Source organism: Plectrocnemia conspersa, unplaced genomic scaffold (assembly GCF_051122295.1).
Source record: "Plectrocnemia conspersa isolate PC_06_02 unplaced genomic scaffold, ASM5112229v1 ptg000013l, whole genome shotgun sequence".
Lineage (NCBI taxonomy): Eukaryota > Metazoa > Arthropoda > Insecta > Trichoptera > Polycentropodidae > Plectrocnemia > Plectrocnemia conspersa.
The window spans coordinates 1089689-1110483 of record NW_028277177.1 but is presented as its reverse complement, the minus strand read 5'-3'; the positions used below and the strand labels follow the sequence as shown (position 1 = coordinate 1110483).

At 28.6% G+C, this 20795-nt stretch overlaps 2 protein-coding genes across 11 annotated transcripts in view; both read right to left on the bottom strand.

Moving 5' to 3' along the window:
- LOC148226878 (G protein-activated inward rectifier potassium channel 3-like) overlaps positions 1-20795 on the bottom strand; it is a 61296-nt gene that overhangs the window by 386 nt on the left and 40115 nt on the right. The window contains exon 10 of one of the 2 annotated variants that reach the window (XM_088202095.1): positions 605-620. The exons of the other annotated variant lie outside the window; for it this stretch is intronic. The gene's annotated coding sequence lies outside the window, so the exon portion shown is untranslated. Of the gene's footprint in view, positions 1-604; positions 621-20795 lie in introns of those variants that run through there. 2 annotated transcript variants of the gene reach the window in all.
- Irk2 (Inwardly rectifying potassium channel 2) overlaps positions 1-20795 on the bottom strand; it is a 28778-nt gene that overhangs the window by 5047 nt on the left and 2936 nt on the right. For 2 of the 9 annotated variants that reach the window (XM_088202127.1, XM_088202123.1), the window contains exons 1-2: positions 13549-13748; positions 317-620 (exon numbers count right to left, since the gene is read on the bottom strand). In XM_088202127.1, the coding sequence (XP_088058253.1) occupies positions 317-429 (113 nt within the window). In that variant the 5' untranslated portion in view covers positions 430-620; positions 13549-13748. Of the gene's footprint in view, positions 1-316; positions 1596-13548; positions 13749-20182; positions 20561-20795 lie in introns of those variants that run through there. The other 7 variants (XM_088202129.1, XM_088202125.1, XM_088202126.1 and 4 more) reach the window with 5 other exon arrangements.

Here is a 20795-nt window from a genome sequence, read left to right as displayed (position 1 = left end):
ATACACAAAAATATATAATATACATAAAAGAGGAATTATAAAATACGTTTTTTGATAAAATTCCCTCGCCACTACTTTCATTATAAAATAATACAAATAGCAATGTTGTTAAATACATAAAATATCAAATTCTGATTTACCTGCGTTGAATCATAACCACAAGTACTTAATCGTCAAAGGTAATGATTTGTTTATCATTTGGGTTTTTTCAACAAATTTCGACTTAAATAGTATGACGCAAATCGCATTCAATCAAATTGAATACTGCATTACAAAAGATTAAAGACACAACACAATAAAATCAATAATGATGTACCTTTTACCGTTGGGATAATATATTCCAGGCGATAGCGAACCGTTCGTCGTAGCTTGCCCGTTCCATCCGTTGGGAATCAGCTGAGATTCCTCTTTGACTCCAGGCGACTCCATTTTATTTATTATTTTTAATAAATTGAATTATAGATTCGCGACCTCGAACGCGTTATTTGTTGAAATTTTATTAAATAATATTATTTAATCAACTTTCCCCAAAATATGATCATGGACGACTTTGGGTGCGTTGCGGCCAAAAAGCGCGACGTTCAGAACGGCGCCGCCATCGCGCGCGTCCTCCCCGCAATCTGAAAAAAGGATTACGTCGGAGATTGACGCCGCGTCCGAGGCCTTCGATAGTCCTGAATCGAACTGACGCTTCGGAGCGGCACGTCTGCATCTTTTATCACCTTGCCACCGATCCGTGTTTACGCTACCAATCGACTGCGACGAATTAGCGCACAATGCGAAAAGTATGTAAACACAGGACAGGCGGAAAAGTCTAAGAGATAAAATTTCGGGCTACTTTTAAGCGCTGCATTCTCGTTAAATAAATATTTGCGATACGACGCAGATGTTTGTTTGTTTTGCATTGAAGGATCGTGACAATAAGCGATTAGGTTACGACCAGTTGAATGGCTGTTTTTAAAACTTGAATGAACATAGAAGCTTTTATTTTGACCATTACCGTAAATTATTAAATATTTAAAATTAGTATTAAAATTAATATAACTTTTCAAAATACCACAATCTTTACAAAACGGCGACAGTATTGCAATTGGAAAAATAATATCTAATTTTTGTAAGCGTAGATAGAGTTAATGCCCATTAAAAATGTTGATTTTGTATTCAACGAAAACATGATTTAGTCAGTATTTTATATGTTTTATATATAGATTTATATTATATTGTCAGTTTTATTTCGACAGTATTACATGGCCATTATTTTAATGGCTTAGGGCTAATTTATTTAGTTGGCGTCATTGGAAAATGTCAACAGGCCGATGAGTAAAACACAATATTTTATGACAAAACTGCATAAGATCTCAAGGTGTAGTTTTAATCAAACTTTCATAAAAAAATTCTGAAAAATTAATCTGGTAAATTTCTCGCTTTTGCTAATTAGTAACGGCAAAATAACGACTATTCAAAAAAGAGTGAAAAAATTAAATTATAAAATTTAAATTTAGTAGAATTTAAATAAAATATTTTTGTCTGTAACTGTAGCATAAACATTGTTTATTATTTTTTAGGTAAAATAATATAGGTGTATCAAATGGCAACTTTCGTTAATTTTAATGTACATTTTTAGACTATGAATAGGAGACTTTAACACTTTAATCGAATTTCGAGCAATAGGAGAGCAACAATTATCCCTTCACAAAAGTCAAAAATCCACGTCAAAAGCAATAAAATCGTGCCGTCACCATCGCAATGGGGACGCTCATTGCCGAGCGTTCTCATTGCGACGGTGTCAACACGATTTTATTGCTTTTTATTTATTATCTGATCTTTATATTCGATGTGTATATGGAACAATTTTACGCGTAATCACCTAAATAACAGAAACTAAAATGATTAGTTAAAATTGATAAAATTAATACGGGCTTAACCTACATTTAGAAAGGCGTAAAATTTCATTTCATTATATGTTTTATAAACAAACGCACAAATGTCAACGAAAGCACGTGCGCGCGATTTGACAAATGGTCTATAACAGATTTTCGAACGGCCATTTAATTTCAACGTCTGTTAATATTTAAAGAATCAATCTCATTTTAATTTTAATTATTAAAGTTGTTTGTGTTCATCGTATGTGCATGTGTCTGCCGTGCAATTAGCCAAGATTGTGGTAACCAACCCCTTTGGAGGTGAAAACCGGCAGATATTTGCGCGTAAGTAACACAATTTAATAAATAGTATAAATAGATTGATTAATATAATATATAAATAGTATAAGATAGAAATAATTAGTATTGTTACATAAAAAAATGGCCGATAGCGGCGTGAATATAGCGGGCGTAATTACGCCAGAAAACAGAATAAAAGAAATGGATGAATTAAAAACAAAATTAAATGTATTGTTATCAAATGGTAATATTCTATCAAAAGAAAAAAAAACCATTATAACTAATACATTTGATATTATGTATAAACATTTATTAGATGTGTTAAAAAATAATAGGGACGATGTAAATAATAAAAATGAAAATAATAACTCAATATTTGAGTTATTAAATGAAGTAAGAAAAGATGTTTATAATATAAAGGATAAACTAAATTTAAATAACAACATTATTAAAAATAAAATGCAAAAGAAACATTATTCGGAAATCGTAAAAAAAGGAAAAGATATTGCGATAATTATACCTAAAAATTTGCAAAATATAGAGCAGACAAAAAAGGATTGCAAAAATTTAATTAAACCAACAGAATTAGAAGTTGGAATACAAAATATAAGACCAATAAGCAAAGGAGGTATAATAATTACATGTGATAGTAAAGAAGATGCATCGAAAATTACGACAGATGCAGTAAAAAAACTAGGAGATAAATATAATATAAAAGTAGGAAATTTAAAGAAACCAAAAATAAAAATAATTGGAATTTCTGAAGAATTAAAATATGATCAACTAAAAAAGTGTATAATGAAACAAAACACATGTGTAGAAGAAAACAAATGTTATTTAGAAGTAAAATATATTAAAAAAAACAAATTTAATAAGTATGATGCTATTATTGAAGTAGATGTTACGACATTTAAAAATATAATGGATGTAGGCAAATTAAATATTGAATGGGATAGGTGTAAAGTATATGAAGACATATTCATATACCGTTGTTATAACTGTTATGGTTATAATCACAAAGCCAGTGAATGTAAAAATAAAAAAAATTGTATAAAATGTGGTTCGGAAGAACATTTAATAAATCAATGCAACAAAAAAGAAAACTGTGTGAATTGCTGTAGAGCAAATAAATTACTAAATCTTAATTTGAATGTGGAACACAACTCCATGGATAGAAATTGTTCAATTTATAAAAGATACGAGCAAAATTACTATAATAAAATACAATATAATATAGTATAGCAATTAAAAAAATCAAGTTCATATGGGAAACAAGAATCAGTAACTGGGATATTAATCAATGCACAAGGTTATTTAAAACATAAAGAGGAAATAGAATTAATTACTGAAAAGGAATATCCAATATTTTTAGGGTTAACTGAAACCCATATCACAAATGACATTGAAGAATTTGAACTAAATATTGGCAATTATAATATAATTAGATGTGATTCTAATTCCAGACATACAGGAGGTGTTATACTGTATATTAGAAATGATATAAAATTCAATACTATATTTAAAAATAATCAAGATAAGACATACTGGTCTATCACAGTTAAGATTTTTATTGAAAAAATTCCCATAATATTATGTATAGCATACAGATCTCCAAATAGTAATCCGAATTTATTCATAGAATTTATAAATAATATTGCAGAATGGAGTTTTGATCAAATTTTGGATACTGTTTTAATTGGAGATTGGAATTTTAATTGGAACAAATGTGAAGATTTTTACACAGCAAAATTAGAAAAAATATCAAATATATTTGGTTTAAGACAATGTGTCAAAGAAAATACAAGGACTAATAATAGATCGAGCACATTAATAGATTTAGTATTTACCAACAACAAAAAAATTTATTGTGAAGTAAAATCAACTCCAAGAATAACTGACCATTCAATTGTATATATTTATATAGAAAAACATAATGAACTTAAGTTTAAAAAAACAAAAAAAATTGATATAATTAAAAAAATTAATTTTAATAAATTAAGATTAGAATTACAAAAATGTGACTGGAATGTAGATAATATGGATGTTAATAGGATATGGAACAAAATTTATAAGAATATAGTAGATTGTAAAACAAAAAGTCAATATAATTTTAAAAAGGAATATCGTTACAACCCAAAACCGTGGTTTAATGATGATGTTAAAAATGCTATAAAGAAAAGAGATGAGTCATACAAAATTTTTCAAATATTAAAAACAGAACAAATAGAATATAAAGTCTTTAATGAAAAATGGAAAACATACACACAATGTAGAAATATGGCAGTCAAAGTATTAAGAATGGCTAAAAAGAAATGGTATGAAAAATTGATAGATGAAATACAAAATGATCCAAATAAGATGTGGAAATCAATAAAACAATTAATTAATCCAACTCAGAAAAACGACATAATAAAAATGGAAATTAATGGAAATATATATCAAGATCCTTATATAATGGCAGAAAAGATGAATACATATTACATTGAGAGCATAGAAGAAATTGTAAATTCAATACCAAGGATTAGTAATTTAGTACAATATAATAATAAAACATTAATTGTAAAATTTAGTAAATTTAAATCAGTATCATTAGATGAAATTCATAACATAATATGTAAATTTAAAAAAGGAACTAGTACTGATGAACTAGATATAAATATAATTAAAGAAACATGGGAAATAATAGGAACTAAATTAAATTATTTAATAAATAAAGCACTCTCATTAGGAGAAATGCCTGAAAATTTAAAGATTGCTACTATTGTACCTATACCTAAAATAAAAAATAGTAAAAAAGTTGAAGAAATGAGACCAATCAACATGCTACCGTGTATAGAAAAAATAATAGAAGAAGTAGTAATCAAACAATTAAAGGAATTTATTACTTCTCAAAACATAATATGTGAACAACAATCGGGATTCAGAGAAAAGCATTCCACTGAAACTGCATTACAAGTAGTGATAAATGATTGGCTGTTGGCTAAGGATACAAACAAAATCATTGGAGCAGTTTTCTTGGATTTCAAGAGAGCCTTCGAAACAATAGACAGAGAAATAATGTTGAAGAAATTGGAGAGTATAGGTATAAGTGATATAGTTTTGAGATGGTTTAATAATTACTTATATAAAAGAAAACAAAAAGTTAAGATAAATAATGTATGTTCTGAAGAGAGGTTAGTGTATTATGGAGTACCACAAGGGTCTAAATTGGGACCATTGTTGTTTGTTTTATATATAAATGATATAGTTAATAACGTAAAAAAATGTAAAGTTCATCTATTTGCGGATGACACATTGATCTATTGCATGGGTGATAACATTGAAGAAGTTGTGAGTAATTTGAATGATGAATTAGGTGTGTTAGAGATATGGTTAAAGAATAATGTACTTAAATTAAATGAGAATAAAACTAAATGTATGTTTATTAATTATAAAAATGTGTTAGATGATAGTACCAAAATAGTAATAAATAACTCTAATATAGAAATAGTGGATAATATAAAATATTTAGGAGTAATTGTTGATACAAAATTAAACTTTAAAGAACATTGTAATTACATATTAAAAAAAATTAGTAGAAAAATAGGTTTATTATCTAGATTAAGAAATATATTAAGTATAAATACAAAAAAATTAATTTACAATAGTATAATATTGCCCCATTTTAATTATTGTGCAACACTTTTAAATATGTTGAATAAATTAGATAAACAAATGTTGCAAAAATTACAAAATAGGGCAATGAGAGTAATCTTAAATAAAAATAGATTAACTAATTGTAAAAGTATGATTGATAGATTAGAATGGTTGAATGTTCAAGAAATATTGAGTATGAATGTATTAGTATTTATATATAAGTTAGAAAATAATATGTTACCACACTATTTTAATAAGTATTTAATAAGAAATAAAGATGTACATAAATATAATACTAGAAATAAAGAAAATTTAAAAATAATTAAGTATAAGAAAACGAGTACGGCTAGGGGAATTATGTACGGAGGTTTTAATTTATATAATAGTCTTCCAAGAGAAATCCGAAACAGCAAAAATATAACGGGTTTTATAAATGGAATAAAAAAACACCTTCGTACATATAGAAATAAAATATTGTAATATTAAGTCTTTATTATTGTATATTTTTTCTTTCTGTTATGTATTTTTTATATATTTTTATATATGTTTACTAAATTTGTTAGATGTAAAGATTAGCTATTAAGCTAAATAAATTAATAAAATAATAAAAATAAGAAATAATATTTTTAACGTTTTAATATTGTTAACGTTTTTAAAAATACTACATAACGGCAAAATATATTTTTCACCAATATTTTAATTTTATTGCTTTTGCATTTTATTATATTGCTTTTGCAGAGGCTCCTTTGAATTGTGCCAGAAAAATTCAATTTGCTGTGATCTCTACGATTTTTTAAAAATATACATCATCAATATTTCAGCTAAGATTGCTACCCAGACTGAACCGCCACTTTGTTTTAAAAAAGCAGCAATTAAAAAACTATTTTTTTACTCTATTCAGCAAAGTATTTGAGAGAAAAAATGGTAAGGTCAAAATGGTTTCATAATGTAATTTTTGTATTTTTATTATATGATATGCGATAACTGCAATAACTGCTGTAGTTTTAATTTGATTTTCACAAAACATTCGTGAAAAGAAATTTTGAAAAAATATATTATAAAACTGATAAAATAATAAAAATAATATTTGTATATACTATGTATTTTACCCAAAAAATATGTATATGTATTATAGTAGTTTTTCAGTACATAATAACTGTCGTAGTGTTTATCATACAGCCATTAAACTTCTTTTAAAAATTACCCTGTATTTTTTAAAAGAAGTTCGTTAGCCTGTTTCAACCGCCATTTTGTTTTAAAATGACGATCATTAAAAATAAATTATACATTTGCTTAAAAAGCTTAGACTAATAAGTAAAATGTTCTAAAATTTAAAATAAATCCGGGGTGGAGTGTAAAATTAAAAATATTAATTTATATAGGTTTTCATACATTTTAAAGACTTCCTGACCGATAGAAAATTCTTTCGACACGTGACTGAGCAAACAATCAGGAAAACGCACATAAGGCACCCACCCACCCACGCTTGTGTGACACTGGTTGATATCCATAAATCACATAAATCACAGATTTTTCGCGCGTGTCTAGCGGTGGCTCGCGACGCCCTTTATAATACCTACACGTTTAATTAATATACTTTAACTAATAATATTGCGTATAACAGTTAAACTTATAGTAAACGATAATAACTGAATTCAAGATAAGATTTTATATCTAGCGTTATCAGAGATACTATAAGTTACGAATCTGAAAAAATGGTCGAGCTCAGTTAAATCTTTAATTAATTTTGTACTTCACTTTCAATTTAACTAATAAATGTAATACATAATAGATAATATAGTAGTTTACATCAGTATTTTTTATTAACCGGTTAACCGGAATAAAATAACCAGTTATTGAACAGTTCTTTTAAATGCAATATTCACTGGTTAACCGCTGGAAAATACCGCATGATTCAGTACTCAATATAAATTGTTGTAGAAGTAGATGTGATAAAAAATCATAATTATTAATACGCTTATTAAAACGCTCAAACATGCGGAAACGTGAATAGTAGTGTTTGTCAAACATTTTCTCAATGTGAGCAGATCGTTTAGTGTTCGATTGAAATCAAGCATTCATTGGGAGTAATTAATCTGAGCATAAATCAATCCGTAAAGATCATTCAAGTGAGTTTTGCATAAACAATTGCGTCGAGCGAACAGGTGCGAATGCAAAGTGAATTTTTGCATTCAGGCGTCAATATGTCAAGCGCTTTACCGAAAGCGCGCGCATGTGTTGTCGCAAGATGTAAAATTAATTATCGGGTATTCGGCCCTAAGTGACGAGCAAATGGCCATTAAAATCGATGAATGTTGTACGAGCTGCTTATATTCAATTTACACTCCAATAAATGGCGTGTCAAATAACATCAGTATTTAACACGCCATAAATAGACGAAAGATGGTAAATTTGAAATAAAATCTTGGCGCCGCCGCAGATGTTGCCAACCGAATAAGAGAAAATGGTCGCCCATTTTGAATTCGATTTTTTGTTATTTTAAATATAATATAAATATGGTTAGCAAATAATATACTTGATTATTAAATATAAAAATATGTCAAATAATAGTATAAAAAGCTATATAATAACTATATTATAGAAATAGTTGTTAATATGAAATATTTAAAAAAAGTAACACTGTAATTATACATTAAAAAAATAATAAATTAGGTATATTATCTGAAATAAGAAATATGTTATTATGTAAAATAATCTACAATAGGATTGCATTGCCCCATTTTAATTATTGTGCAACAATATTAAATATGCCTAATAAATAAGATAAAACGATGTTGAAAAAATTACAAAATAGGGCAATGAGAATAGCATTAAATAAAAATAGATTTAGTATTTAATAATAAATAAAGGTGTACATAGATTAAATACGAGAAATATAGGCAATTAAGGATTTTATGAGTAAAACGCCTAATCATAAAGAACATATAAAGTGCAGTTTTTTGGGGGAGACGAATATATAATATAAGGAATGTATTAAATTACGTATTTAATTTGTTTTTGCCATAAAATATTTAAATAAAATATTTCCATAATAAAAATACCTTTTACAGTTTTGTGAGGTTATTTGAGGTTATGTTAACCATGCCCTTTTAATAATGAATAATGTTTTTTTTTCATCTATTTTTTTTAAATGCATTTTCATAGTGAATTATTCATTAAACCAAATAAATTACGTTTTTTTTATTAAAAAATTAGATTTGGAAATCTAGGTAAACCTAATCTGGGATGATCGATCGGAATTATAATTATATAATAATCACTAATTCCGATCTCGACACGATAGAAATTTAAAAACTCTAGGGTTGTTATGCTAGGCAGGCCTGAAAGTACATTAGAAACTTTAATTTTCGTAATAAAATATAGTGAAAACCAGAAACCCTTGTGTATTTATTGTCAGAAAATAATATTTTTTATAATTTATATATTGTAGCGAAAAACTTTTTGGTTTATTTGTTACGGAAAATGACGCCATGAACTGTATGCTCGCTATCATGACTTAAAATTCACAAGCAGTTCATTAAGTCATATTTTTTATGTTAAAATACTTTTTAGACAATGAATTAAATTTTAAATGTAAATTTTATCTTTTTATTTTTTGTGATATTATGTACTGACCTAATATAATATATGCATACGATTTTACTTGATTTTTTTCTTGTAAGAAATATTATAAATACATTTATCAGTGTTTTATTATTATTGTTTATGTATAAACAACCTTTAAACTTGAACCGATGCATTAAGAAAATGCTGATATTTATTTTTAATATATACATATTTATTTTTAATATGGGCATTATATAATACAAATAATTCAACAATATCGCATCGTTGGAGTGCACACATAACGCACTCTAAAAATATTATTATACTCCAATATAATAAAATCTATATAAAGCATTCATTGCAAAACGATAACAATGCACGTATTTGCGTTACGTAGCTTGTTTGTTTGTTTTATTAATAAAAACATATTTTTTCTTAATGCGAGTTAACCTTTTTCGGTCGTGCGATTTCTCACTCAATTATTTGAGTGGAAAATATTTGCAGAGCGCAATTAGCGCCGGGTGCGAATCCCGTGACAATATAACACCTACGTATGCCATTATGGAACGTTTACCCATGAATTATTATCATTTTAATATTTGCGTTTGTATAATTGCTACTTCAAATAGTAAAAGAAGAGTGGTATATATTTATACACTAAGTGTGTACGCGCGGAGAGTCGCCGGATATTGTCAACCATTTTATTTATACTAATTATGATCGACCATTATCCATTTAATGCATGGAAAACTGCAGTTAACGAGACGTTGCAATTGACTTTTACCAATTTCGGACAAAATTGGTTGTATTAGATTATTTTAATTGTTAATATTAGTCATCTGTAATAAAGTATTAAGTAATTCTATTAATTTACCATTATGAAAACCATTCTTTAATAAACTACCTTGATACTTGTTTATTTTAAAAATAATCAGCCGTATCTCAAAAAATATTGACTTGATATTTGGTTCTAATCGGATAATACAAGAAGATTTTTAAGGCAATGTAAATTATCAATAAACAATTTTTAGTTTGGGTATTTTTAAATATAATTTTCGATGTTCTTATTTGCACAATAACGATATTAAATAAACTAAATAAACATTTTCGAATTCATAAGTGTAAGGGTAACTATAAGCTAATTGCTTAAACTACGCATATAACCATGGTTTGCTATTTTTATATTTTTATTGCGGCAAAATAAATGATGTTTTGTCTAAATCTAATCCCAATGATCCAAACCGCAACCATATGCATACATTAAACTTCAAGAAACAGACGATTAGCTAAGTCTTTCACCACTGAGATAAAACATTTAAAAGCATCAAGACCAGCAGAGCGCCCTTTAGAAACCACGCGCCATTATGCGCTACCAGAGACTGAGCAGCCCCCAGATGCTGCGCCCTCTTAGCTGCTACAAAATACGATAGCAAAACGGTTCACTATATAAATATATGCTTTTATAAATAAATATTTTTGCCGATATATATATAAATATTAAAAAACATTTTATTTTGTGCCTGGCAAGAACATTTTATTCCTGTGTCTAGCAGGCGAAGACTTTAGACATGTGAAAATATGGTTGAACGACGCTGATTTGAAGTTTGCCGTTCAAAAAACAGGCGTTATTTTTTTATTAGCTGGAATTTTGCATTTTCAGTACTTATTAAATAATTAATGGTGCCAATTACATGGCATTCAGATATGTACATAATAAAACCGTACTAAAATCAAGCAATAGAAAATAAGAATTTGCAACAAAATTAATCTCACTATTTTTATGAGAGTAAAAATAGTAAGACGTGACTTTAGCAGGCTCGAATATCGCCTCAACGTATTGCCACTCTGGCAGCGATGACAAGAGCGCAAGTGCTCACAGAAAACGGTTGCTTTGGATCTTATCTAAATTTGCGTCATGCTGTTCATTCAAAACTTATCATTGAAACGAGGGGATGTCTAACGGTAAAAGACGTAAGACGGAAATCGACTGTCCCCGTAAAAAATGCGTTAATACGGATACCGGGGGCCAGTCGTCGTGGAGGTGTGGGTTTTAGTTGAAACGGATACTTCACATTATCACCAGATTTTTTTGCGTTGACTGAATGAGTATGAAAAAAATCTACCCACGTTAAAAAATGTATATTCTGCACTAAAAAATATTTAAGTGTTTTTTTATGGTATACGCTTATTTTACATAAACGAAAAACCGCAATTAAGTATGTAAACAGCAAAGATTGTAAGTCCGTTAAAAATCTTAAAGAACAAGAGTAAAGAGGTCTTTAACTTTCTATATTGTTTTAAGATATACTAATAATTATTTAAAAAAGAACAAGCATAAAATAAATTATGCTTATTCCAATCTCATGGTGTACCACAGTTGTCCAAATTAGGACCATTGTTGTTTATAATATTTATTAATGATATAATTGATAATAGAAAAAAATGTAAAATACATCTGTTTGCAGAGGACACTTAAATTTATTGCATAAGAGATAATATTAAAGAAGTTGTAGATAACTTAAATAACGAATTAAGTATAATATAATAGAAAGATGGTTAAAAATAATGTGCCTAAGCTAAATGTTTGTTTATTAATTATAAAGATATGTCAGCATATAACATAAAAATAATTATATCAAACTCTATTATAGAAATAGTAGATAATATAAAATGTTTAGGAGTAATTGTAGATAAAAAAAATATTTTTTAAGGAAATACATATTACATATTAAAAAAATACTTTTTATAACACTATAACGAATCGATTGTAGCAAATCTAAACCAAATTTTGACTAATAGGAGAGCGCAAAAAAACAATTATCACTTCTCAGAAGTCAAAAATTCACGTCAAAAGCAATAAAATCGTGTCGGTAATTGTTTTTGCGCCTATCTATTGACCAAAATTTGGTTTGAATACACTTTGACAAATACTTTAATATTAGAAATCAGTAGTAATATTGATAAGGATAGCTATCATATTTTTAAAACATAATGTATATCGAAGTGCAGACAGACTATAGAGCAATATGCGAGACGCGACATCTATCTATAGTTATTTTCCGCTTACTTTAAGTTAAAAAATAATATGTTATGTACACAAAGATGTAATAGATTAAATATTATAAATAGATATAATTTAAGGCTAGTTAGCTATAAAAAAACGAGCGCGGCCAGGGGAATATTGTACCGAAGTGCGAATTTGTATAATCCTAGGATAATCCACAAAAATAAAAATGTAACGGGTTTCCTCAATAGAATAAAAAAACATATTCGTCTATTAAGAAATAAATTATAATAAAAAAGTATTTTTATTCTTCTTTTTTATATAAAAAAAATGACTTTAATTAAAATCTTAGAGAAAAACGCTTTAAAATAAAAATTAAAATAAAACACAAATTTAAAACTTCGGGAGATTTTTAAGATAAGTTAGGTATTGATGAATGTGTGTAGAAAGGCCGATAGATAGTGACGGGATGTATATAATAAAAAAGAGACACAAAGGAGATGAAGAGGACGATGTCGGCTTTCTTATGTAATATTAGTGACATATTTATCTAAAGTGCTAAATAAATACGCTACAGTAAATACGTAGTTAAATGTATGTTATTTTTTATATTATAAGTTCTATTCATGCAATACCTTACATTACAAATTATTATTCAATGCCTAATAATTAATTTAAAGTCTGTTTTTATAAAATTATGAACATAATTATGTTTTGATCAACTTTGTTTAGTATATAAATTTCATGACTGTTAGAAACATACAAAGCATTACCGTTTGCCTGTGTATTATGATTTATTTGAAATTGTTATGCGTTAAACCGTTATTTATGAAACGCACATTTATTTAAAAAAATAAATTAATACTTATCAAACAAACCTCATAATTGTGTAACTAAGTCATTAAAATATTTATACTATTATTTCTAAATAGCAATGACGCCACAGAAGGCTGCTTTTACTTCATCAATTAGGTCATTTAAATATAAATTTTCACCAATTATTTTACCAAATTAATTCAACAAACACAATCAGCTGTTCGCAACCTTTTTTATTATTGCTTAGTATGCCAAATAATCGTTAGCACATATTAAAGGTCATTGTTGTTTGATGTAAATTTTAGAATCAGATCAGTTTCGGAACAATGCAAACAAATCGAAGACCGTCGCGCAAATATTTACCTGAGCATTCGCCAGATTCAGGTGCTAATTGATAGACAGATCGTTTAACGAGAGGTTATTTTTTAATTTTCAAGTTTGGCGTTTGTAGATTGAGGGACTTTTTTGACACCTCGTAATGTGTATTTATTGTTATATTTTTTACGTTTCATTTTGAGTCCCAATCGGACTCATCCGATTGGCTCAGCCGTCGGCTGAATACTGAGACTGATAACGCTTTTGAAGAAACCATTGTGCGATTCGCCGATGCTATATTATTGTATTATCCGAGACGAATCGCCAGTCGCAGACTCTTATGCTAATGGCGGCTGTTTGTGTAGCAAGTCTCTGAGAAGAGAAAAATAGTATATGGATTTTTCTATATTAATGTTGAAGTAAAATAATCGGATTGTTTGACTGATAAGACTTTCTGTGTAAACAAGTCGGAAGCGATATCGAACGTGAGTGACCTTATGAATGTGCAATTATTATGAAAATATAAACGAGTGAATCATTAGATACTTGAAAACTAAATTTTAAAATAAATTATATCAATTGCCAACTTATGAAAAAAATAAGGACGAAGAAATACATTTAAAACAATATTCGAAAATATACTTTCAAGGATTAAGTTGTTCCAGAAACGACTAATGAATTTATAAACCTCAAAGACACTATAGTGTAAACCTCACGCGAATGATTAGTGACTTTAAACAACGAAAGAGAAATGCCTATACAACAAAATATTCAGGAATCATGTAGGACACGACACGATTTAATTACTTTTGCCGTGAATTTTTGACTCCAGAGAAGTGATAAATATTTTTGCGCCCTCCTAATGACCAAAATTTGATTTGAATATCAGAAGTTTGTAGTATTGGTAAGAAATGGCAGACCAACTATAGAGCAATATGCGAAATTCGACGCCAGTCTATACTTATTATTGAACTTACTTTTCCCTTAGAGTGAAGATGGCTTAGTTTGTATATTGGTCTTGACCAAATGAAAGTTTTAAAACTATTTACAAATTGGGTTTAGTTATTTCGTGTGGGTTAGGTTTGGGTTTGAACAGCAAATGTACGTTTCGCAACTGTCAAACTGAGTTTCATTGACATTTTATAACAGCATACAATTTCACTAGCGTTAATCAGTTAAATTTTCGCTAGTATACATATATATCTACTGATGAAAACGTATTTGGACTTCACTAGTGAATATAAAATTTTACTGAAAAATACCCATTCAATGTAACATTATACATCGCATGTAAATGTAAATATTACTACATATAGAAGAGTTTAAATCATATAATTTTATTAGCACCTACCAGATAAATTATATTTTCACTGGTAATAATATATATCTACCGGTGAAAATATAATCTAATATGATTTTACTAAAATCGGAATAGATTCGAGACTGTTTTCTTTTAGATTTTCTTTGAAGAATAACGATTTAGAATTAGGGACGTCATATAATATTTTCCTAAGGAGGGGGGGGGGGCAAAAGTTAACCAATCAGTGATCTTTTTTTTTAAATATTTTTCTTTCATTATAACTCATAGTATTTCAACAAATGACATGCATTTTTTAGCCAAATTTAATAGGGGAGGGGGGGATGCTTCTATCTGCCCCACAAAAATAACGTCCCTAATAATACCTTAGGCTCACGCTAGTTATGTCTTTCAAAATTATATTATAAAAAGTTTTCATTCAAGGTTAGTTATTTGGTTCAAAAATATAATATAAAAAATATTCATTCAAAATATAATATAAAAATTATGCATTAAAAAATTATACATTCAATTGTTATGCATACAAGTGTGAAAAATAGTCAATCGTAATCTCACATGACACACAAAAAAAACTTCAATAAAATTTAAATACCATGAAAATCTTAAAAGTAGTAGGTACTTAAATGTACATTCTTCAATATTAAGACACATTTAGTCAACAACAGAGATATATAAAAAGTGTCGTTTTCTTGTCTGAAAAAAAGTATTGAGCGACAATGGCGCTTAAGACTATTAGCTAAAGCATTGTTCTTGAGACGTGCGCAGATTGTCTGAAATCGTGGACAAATTGTTTCTGAAAACACTTCATTTCTAGAACGATTTTTTGCCGTTGTTTTAAAAATATACGAAAAATCGGTCTACACACGTACACCACGGCCATTGTATAGTTCGTGTTTGCAGTTGTAGTTTAGAATGAAATCTGATTAGATAAGGTTGTTCGTCACCGTCGCTTCCGCGGCCCGGCTAATTGTTTTCTATTCTGCTTAAAAACATTCGTAGATTCCGACAATTTGCCGACAACTTCCGGTGAGAGGCTTGCCTGAATAGTGTTGCCAGAGATAAAAAACATTTTGCCATGATTATTTTGCTTTAATATAATTAAATTATAATGTCATATTTTAAGCGGTTGATTTGATAAAATCAAAGATTACTGACACTAGCAAAAAATACACTTCTTAATTTCTAATCGAAAAAATTCTAGAAGTGATTCAATTCTGTCTGAATAGAAAATATTAAACATTGTTATTCAAAGGTAGTGCTAAAAATATGTTCAGAAGATAACATAATATGTAGGAACTAGCAATTATCAGCAGAATATTTCTTTAAAGTGTCATAAAAATAATATATTATTGACCTTGAATTTGCTGAAAATTGTAGCGTTCTGGATTTATAACACATAACAATAGAGTATTTATACACCGAGCTCCTTTAACAATGTCGAAGCTATTTGCACTAATCCGTTGGACCGTACTTTAACAAAAAACGGTCAATTTCAGATATTGCCATGCAATTAAATACACAGTAACAATACGCTAACAAGACTAATAATATATATTTTAGACATATTTGTTCCGCCCCGAATTATATGCATTGAACAAAGGATTTGCATTATAGAAAGAATAATCTTATTCTCACTCAAACCTAGCTGCGCCGAATCGACCAAGTCGATTCTTAGACGGCTGAGAAAAGTGACAGCTCTTTACTTTCTAAGAGTTCAACTCAATCTTCGATACAATTTGGGACTACTGCGAGAATAGGCACGTATAATATATTCCGTGTTAAATACTGCCATTTTAATAGTTCCATCTACATGTTATCAATTTTACTCCTTAGTTTCGGACACAATTGAGACTAAGTTGTAACAAATAATTGTGCCGAGATGTGAAATCAAATCTATTCATATATAATGCTAAATATAAGTTGATTAAATTTATCTGGATTATTGAAATAATAGATTAAATTTAAAACGTGATCTACATATATTATAGTTACTAGTGGAGTACCACAAGAATCACATCTGAGACCTATGTATTAAATTTATTTATTAATGAAATTTAAAATATTTTCATGTTCGGATGATGTAAGACTTGTATAATATATCGATCAATTTAATATCTCAATGATTTACATATATTACAACTAAATTTCAATAGAATAAAATAATAAATTTGCTCTTGTATGTTTAACGGCAACACATAGCCTGCTAAGGCCAAAATATATACTCAAACCTGACCTAAGCGAATTAAACAAACCCAACATAATACAATAAACTTTCTAAAACTATAGTTTTTGAACTTTCATTCGGTCAAGTTCAATTTGGATAACTCGTTTGGGTTAGTTTTGGGTTTGAATAGCAATTGAAAGTTTTGCATCTGTCAAATTGCTTTTTAACAAAAATAGGGCCAAACATCGCCTGTTAAGACCAAAATGTTCCGAACGTATGCCTAACAATACAGTTTTACTAGATCGGTAAAATTATAAATCAATTATTTGATACATTAAAATTATATTTATACTAGTGAAAATATGACTATGATTGAAAAATACACATTGACTGTAATTTGCTTTGATATTTATTTTTAATGTGTATTTATTGACTCCGTTGTAACCTGAGAGGCGTAGGCCCAATGCGTTACAATGGGGTAAATCTATACCAACAGATATAATGAATATCTGTTAGTAAGTATTAACCACCATCTATATTCATAATTATAAATTATTATGTGTAGTATAATTTATAATCAATAGACGTTACTGTAGCTAGGGCCGGTTTTCTAATACATAATAGCGCATTTTTTTTATAAATAAAAATTTGAGTGCCGTTGCCTGTGCTCGAACTGTGACTACGATATTCCGTTCTTAATACTTAATAATATCTTATTAACATATTGAACTGCCCTGAGTTGCTCAATATGGTTAGTATAAAAGCATCCATTAAGCACACGCGTCACTATTTTTTCAATATTGCTAATAATAATTCCAAGTACCGTATGATTTCCGATTTACCGATATTACCTCGGTTTGAGCTTCAATTTGATTTTTTTAAGCAATAATTATATATGATTTTTTTCTTTTTAAATTAATATTAACAGAAAATGTGGATTTAATTTAGTATTCAAATAATTTTTACGATAAAGAAAATTCTCAAGGGCAATTTTTACTTTGGACTAAAATAAATTATAATACTTATTAATAATAAGAATCTTTTTTTTAAATATCTCATTTTAAATATCAAACCCAACTAACCTAAAGCCAATATAATAAAACAGGTGCTTGAATTTTTCCGGACAAGATTATTCCGGACACGAATTTTTCGGACAGATTTTTTGTGGACAGGAACTTTCCGGACATTGATTTTTGCGAACACTGATTAAGTATTTCGGACATAGATTGTTCCAGACACATTTTTTTACAAGTTGATTTCTATAATACATAGTTCAATGTAGTAATCAACTTAATAAAATCCATATGTAGGAATATATACATTTACATACTGATCATTATTTATGTTCATGCATTGGTAAATGTTACAGTGAATGTGTATTTTTCAGTGAAATTATATTTTAACTAGTGAAGTTTAAATACATTTTCACCACTAGTTTCTTAGGGACGTCATTTCAGATTTTTCATGGGTGGGATTTTTTAAAATATTTTGTTTTAAATTAAGATTTATGATATTTCATTAAATGACATAAATTTTTCTAGTCTGAATCAAATGAAGGAAAATTTTTCCATCCACGAAACTGTTTAAAATCCACGTCAAAAGCAATTTTATCGTGCCGTCGCAGTGGTAATGTCGGTTTTTTAGTATTCATATTAAGACATTTTATAACAATATTACGACTTATAATAAGTGAAAATCGAATGAAGCACATCTAAACCGAATTTTGACCAATAGTAGAGCGCAAAAATAAATTATCCCTACACAGAAATCAAAAATCTACGGACGGAAGGATTAACAAATATAATTATAAAAAGGGTCAATTCCACTTTTGATTAAAGCGCTTTTTCCCGTTAAAGAAAAAAATGGGTTTTTGCTTTGAAAAAAACCGCTTAACGGATTATTTCAAGTTAAATATCATAAGTCTTAAGAACTAATACTATATTAATTATAATTCCACATTTTCATTGATATATTTAAATACGTCATAATCCGATGTAACTATTCATTTTAAAATTCTACATGTTGCTTATTACTGAACTTATGATATTTTACTTAATTTCATAAAAGTAACTTTAAGCTATGTAGTAAGTAATTTAAGGAAGTGATTCATTTTACTACAGTCACTACTATTATGTTTATTAAAGATCCTATTAAATGGATTTAGACAAAAATAACGTTTTTAATAATGGAAAAAAGGTAATTAAGACGACCTCGAGATTGTCTTTTTTGCGTTTTTTCACAAAGCAAAAATATTGATTCATTGGATTTAATTCAAGTTGATTGCTACATTGAGCTCGGTAGTTAAAAATTTAACATTTTTTTTAATGAAATAATTATTTGTCCGGAAATGTTTTTAATACGTTATTTTTTTAATTGTAATTTTAAAACGCAAAAATTCTGTCAGGAAAAATTAGTGTCCGGAAAGTTCTTGTCCGCAAAAATCTGTCCGCAAAATTATTATCCAGAATAACCGTGTCCGGAAAAATCCGAGCATCTATTTTAATACATTGGCTTTTGGTTACTTAGGTTTGATATTTAAAATGAGTGTCATCGATTATTGTAAGAGTTAATAATTATTAACGATTAATAAAATTTGTGTTAATAAAAAAATGTCCTTAGGAATTAAAAATATTCTTTTAATATACAAATTATTTGAATAATTAAATAAGTAATTTTTTCTTGCAATAATAATCTAAAAAAAAATATTTTATTTTTAACTCAGATTAGTAATTATTTTTTAAAAATAAAATTTAAACTAAAACCGATATATTCTGGGTAACTCGGAAATCATAAGGTACTTGGAATTATTATTGTCCTTCGATAACAGAAAAGTTTCGTAAAATGTATTTATAGACAAAAAAGATTGCAGCATATTTCAAAAGAAAGGCCAGACAAAATATTCTGAAGCATCTAAAATTACGCGTATTCTGTCGAAGATGAATACAGTGCTTAAAACGTTCAATCGCATGCAGAAGAAGAATTGCTTTTCAAAATCAACTAAATTTGTATTTAATAGAAAGCTTAGTAGTAACTCACAATTCATTTATTAGTGAATCAAAGAAAAGATTCAGATAAGAATTGTGGTGATCTAAGAAACAATGTCAGGCATCGTGTTTCGTACATTTCAGAACACAGAATGATTTAGAAATGCAGTCCCTTTTTATAGAAATTATAAAGACTAGTCGTAACAAGCTTTTCACCTGTAACTGTCTTGTCTGTAGAATCCATGAGCGATCGAACTTCCCGCTGTGGTGATTCTGTGCAAGCTATGAGCACTCATCTGCAGCCTGGACTCTCTCAGGCCAATCCCCATCATTGCGCCATTGTTGGTGCCCAAAGTCGGCGATTCCGCCCTTAGCATCTCGTGGGCATCGCTCGACTCTCCTTCCTCTTCTATAGTGCCCACCCTGAAGTGGTGCCTCTGGACAGCCGGTAGGCCAGAACTGGACGAAGCCAGCCTGATCATCTCTTCTTCGCTGGACATGTCTCACCATTGACCTTTGCTTAATTAGTGTCTCGGAGGTGCACGACCTAATCAATTTGGAACACACAACAGAAAAAAAACTACTTCACTATAGGAACAACTGTTTCAGGCCAAGGTGGTCTTTTCCGCTTCCGGCCAATTGGCCAGCGTATGGCCAATTAGATCTGCGACGATAATTGACCGTCGATGTGGATCGAACCGGGCGGACTCGGACGCGTTCGCCAGACTTTTGGGAGACATGTCTAGTTTGTATTTAGGGATTCAAAGGACTAATCGCGACTCTTCATCGCGAACTCGCCGACGACCTGGTGACGAATGATGATGACCAC